The sequence below is a fragment of the Lycium barbarum genome, chromosome 4, assembly GCF_019175385.1.
Source record: "Lycium barbarum isolate Lr01 chromosome 4, ASM1917538v2, whole genome shotgun sequence".
NCBI lineage: Eukaryota > Viridiplantae > Streptophyta > Magnoliopsida > Solanales > Solanaceae > Lycium > Lycium barbarum.
In genome coordinates, this window is record NC_083340.1 from 17,784,773 (window position 1) to 17,789,324 (window position 4,552).

Sequence of the window (4,552 nt, forward strand, 5' to 3'; positions counted from 1 at the left end):
AAATTATGGAAATATGAAAGTTTGCAAAGTGGGTATGTATGTGTGTAGAAGGATGAACCAATTTTATTTGTTATGTTAATTGTGTTGTTGAAGCCTTGTAATGGAAATGGAAGGAAATGGTTCAAGTTGGTATGGAAAATTGTTGAAAATGGTTATAGGAAATTATGTGATTTTAATGTAGTTTTTATGAAATTATGGAAGTTGAATGAAAATTGGATGAAATTGGAAAGAAGCCATGTTGGCCGTGTGGTATATGTTGTTGAGATAATGTTGGATTTATTTTGTTTAACATGTTAGTTGTGTTATTGTGATCTTCACAATGCAAAGGAAGATTATATGAGTGAAGTTGACATGAAAATGGAATGTAGAGAATTATGACACATTAATGTGATTTTATGATATTAAGATAATGAAGTTGTTAAAGTGTAGATTGTTGTTGGAGATGAATTAGTAAGTAGAAAATGTGTTGGAATGGTTTTGTTGCATATATAAGAATTTTGGATTGAATATGGAAGTTGATGGAATTGTTGAATATTGAATATATAGCTTGGAATACTTTTGGTTTATGTTTGAATGGTCTTATATTAGTATGTGAATATGAAAATATTGATATCGGGTTGTAAGTGCAAAGTTGGATTTGGAATTGTCGCATTATTTGGAAAATAAGACTATTTACGCTAGAATGCGTTCCTAGTCGATTATTGATGTTGTATATATTGTTGTTGGTATGGTTGTTGTTGTTTTAGCCGAGTTTTAACCTCGGGGATGATATATATATAGGGGAGATGCTGCTCAAATTTTTATAGACAAGAATTGGTTAAGGTTGAAATTTTAAGTCTTATGAATAGTAAATTGGTAAATGTGACCATTTGTAGGTTTTGGACGAAACGGGATTTGAGTTTTGGCAAGCGTAAAGGGCAAGAAAGGTATGTAAAGCTATCCCGATTCTTCTCTTGGCATGTCCTAGATGTACTAGGCTTGGATTTACGCCTCGGGGAATATTCTGTCCATCGGAATCCGCGTTTGAAATCGTCGCTTTTTCATTCAATAGAATTGAATTCCTTAAGTATGCTTTGATGAAAAATTATGATTTTTTTTTTCCAAATTGCTTACGAAGTTATGGAATGTCCTAGAACCTTTGTAGGTGACCCCATAAGCTTAAAAATACGTAATTTGAGCCCACCGCTTCATTGGTTCCGAGGTGGGCCCACTATTTCCAATTTTACCCTTTATGTGTCTATGACTTGTCTTCGAGCGTTTTCGTTAGAGATACTCTAACTACTCCTTTATCTACTAAATAAAAATTATTTTAAATATTTCATTAAGTCTTATAAATTGTTTTGAATCTTGAAAACGATCTCGGATAGATTATGCCTCCGTAACCCGTTATGACATCTAAATTTACTTACTATGTTTCCGTCCGATTTCATTGATTTGATTTGACATTCGATATGCCTCATTGAGTCTCTGGAAATATATATATGGTATTTTTAGTGCATTTAGTTTCTCACTACTCCGTTCGTGGATGCCTCAATGTTTCCCCCACTGAGCCCGGGCCAGGATATGTTGTCAAGCGTGATCCTTTGCATTGTTCGCCGTGCCTCGATGTGAGGGGGCAGGTATACGCGTACATGGGTTTGTGGAGTATGTTGTGCCATGTACGCTTGTTCTGATATGATTTGCTATGGCCATCTGATATGACATATTATGTTACGGGGTTATGCCCCTGTTCTGATTCTTCTGTGTTGTGGCACCAGCGTCGGGAGGGTGGCCACGTTCTGTCTGCCGAGTCCCTTGGCAGGGGCCGGATTTGATGTGACATATGTTTCTGTACACACTCTGCATGTTTTGAAAATATATATCTGATACTTTGGGTTTTCTATTTACTTTCTGTACGTTCTGTACCAGTTATGATTTTGTTTCTGTAATTCAGGCTTTGCATATTCAGTACATATTTCGTACTGACCCCCTTTCTTCGGGGGCTGCGTTTTCATGCCGCGCAGGTACCGACGACAGGTTTGCTGATCCGTCCGCTTAGGATCTTATTCTCCTATTTTGGAGCGCTCTCTTATCCAGAGCCCATCTTTTGGTATAGTCTGTCACTACTGTATATATATATTCTCGTTCATGGGTACGGCGGGGCCCTGTCCCGTCATATGATTATGTCGGTCTGTTTAGAGGTCTGTGGACATGTTTGTGGGTTGGGGTCTTTCTGTACAGATGCGTGTATATGTTGTGTTTGGGCGATCTCATTCGCCGCGGCGGCCGGTCCGCATATGTTTAAATGTTGCTTCGTTGGCCCGGTGTGGTCTTGTGTTGGTATTTTCTGTGCGCAGGGTTATTTTGGATAGCCTGTAAAACAAAGGAAACTCTGCCGAAATTTTTCTGGAAATTATCTAACTTTGAAATATAGCCTTGTCGGCTTCTGCTATATACTTGAATGCGTTTGATAAAATTTGAGATAGCATTTGATAGATGTGTTCGGGTGCTCAGATCGGGCACTAGTCACGGCCTATGGGGGTTGGGTCGTGACAAAAGTGGTATCAGAGCGGTTTGGTTCTCGGAATGTCTACAGACCGTGTCTAGTAGAGTCTTGTTTATCTGTGTGTTGTGCACCACATCTATAAACAGGAAGCTACAGGACATTTAGGGTGTTTCTTTTTTTCGAAATCTTAGATCGTGCGATAGAGCTGTGCTATTAAGATGATTCTGTCTTGATCCGTTGTTGTTTTTCTTTCAGTGATGCCTCCGAAAAAGGCGACGGCTGCCCAGAAGAAAAAGGGCGTGGTAGGAGAGACCAGCCGGGCTCAGAAGGGTACTCGGACCCTTGCTCAGATGATGCGTGATATTGCGTCCCGGCCAGCAGACTCTGCTACGTCTTCATCATCAGAGGAGTCTGGGGCAGCTCCACCAGTAGCTCCAGAGGTTCCAGTACCTGAGCCTCCAGCTCCACAGCCAGGGGCTGAGGATCGGGCTATGAGAGATGCGGTCCAGTTGTTGACCAGACTGGTAGCAGGGCAGGTTCATAGGCACGGACTTGGGGATGGTCGTGCAGACAGACGTGACAGTTCGAGAGCTCGTGAGTTCCTGACCTGTAATCCTCCAGAGTTCTTCGGGACAAAGCCCGAGGAGGATCCTGAGGAGTTTATCAGGAAGATGCGGCGCACTTTGCATTTGATTAATGCTTCCGCGACAGAGTCAGTCACGTTAGCTTCGTACCGGTTGTATGATGTAGCGGCTAATTGGTACGAGTCATGGGAGTTATCCAGAGGTGACGGCGCTCCCCCAGCAGTTTGGGATGATTTTTCTCAGGCCTTTCTTAGCCATTTTCTGCCTCCGGAGTTACGGCGGGCCAGGGCTGACAGATTCTTATTGCTGAGACAAAGGGGCTGCAGTGTTCGAGAGTACAGTATGGAGTTCGACTCATTGGCCCGATATGCACCTGCTGTGGTAGCTACTATGGCTGACAGGATGCACAGGTATATTATGGGGCTGGACCGTTATTTTGTCGACAGTTGCTTGGTATTGGCCGCTCAGCCCGATATGGATATTGCCCGGATTCAGGCGCACGCTCAGGGCATGGAGGACCGGCACAGGGGTCATCAGCCCGATAGGAGTCAGGATCGGAGACAGCCCAAGAGGGCCAGATCATCTGGGTATTTTGAGGAATTTCGGAGTGGGCAGCCTCAGCAGCAGCAGCAGTCTAGCAGGCATTCTTCCCAGCCGGCACAGAGCACACCTCCGCAGTTCTCAGGCAGGAGATTTGATAGCCCAGGGTATTTAGGAGCAGGCCAGAGCTCCGGGGTTTCAGGTTCGCGGGTAGACAGGAGTTCCGGTCAGACGAGGCCACCCAGGCCTCAGTGTTCTTATTGTGGGAGATACCACCTTGGAGAGTGCTACCGTGCTACAGGTGCTTGTTATTCTTGTGGCCGTCAGGGCCATACTGTGAGAGAGTGTCCGTATAAGGGTAATTTGGGAGGTGCAGCGCAGCCTACCGGATCAGTCGCTGGGTCATCGTCTCCTTCGATAGCCATGCACCCTGCGGGGCAGGGTACGTCGACATCAGCAGGCCGCGGCAGAGGTAGTGGCGGGGCTCCCAGTTCAAGCGGTCCTTCGAACCGCATCTATGCCTTGACTAGTCGACAGGACCCGGAGGCGCTACCAAACGCGGATACAGGTATACTAATGTCTTTTTCGAAATATAAGTGTATTGCCAGATCTAGCCTCTACTTTGTGATATATTTTCCCCAAAATGCTTACAAGACCCTATAAGATTAATTTAACATTCGAGGACGAATGTTCTAAAGGGGGGGAGGATGTTACATCCCGTATTTTTGAACGTCGGATTATTTGTAAGCTGAGGTGGGGCCCACACGTCAAGATTTTTTTTTGGGACATGTGACAAATTATATGAATCACATATGTGAAGTTAAACACAACTCAAGAAGGACCCTTGGGCCAAATCAAAGTGGAAGTCCTCCAAACGAATATTTTTAAGAAAACGTTTTCGGGTGACCTGACTTTAGGGGGCAAAAACGGTATTATATGTTTG

General features: G+C 44.1%; 1 protein-coding gene across 1 annotated transcript; it reads left to right on the forward strand.

Annotated features, from left to right (window-relative positions):
* Positions 1-970: 970 nt before the first annotated feature.
* Positions 971-4,223, forward strand: LOC132637222 (uncharacterized). Its single transcript, XM_060354341.1, has 3 exons — positions 971-2,089; positions 2,741-3,357; positions 4,218-4,223. The coding sequence occupies exons 2-3, from the start codon at positions 2,743-2,745 to the stop codon at positions 4,221-4,223; spliced, it is 621 nt and encodes a 206-aa protein (XP_060210324.1). The 5' UTR covers positions 971-2,089; positions 2,741-2,742.
* The last annotated feature ends 329 nt before the right edge of the window (positions 4,224-4,552 follow it).

Bases quoted from the DNA above. Each gene is read 5' to 3' on its own strand.
- LOC132637222 (XM_060354341.1), top strand. From the start codon at position 2,743: ATGCCTCCGAAAAAGGCGACGGCTGCCCAGAAGAAAAAGGGCGTGGTA.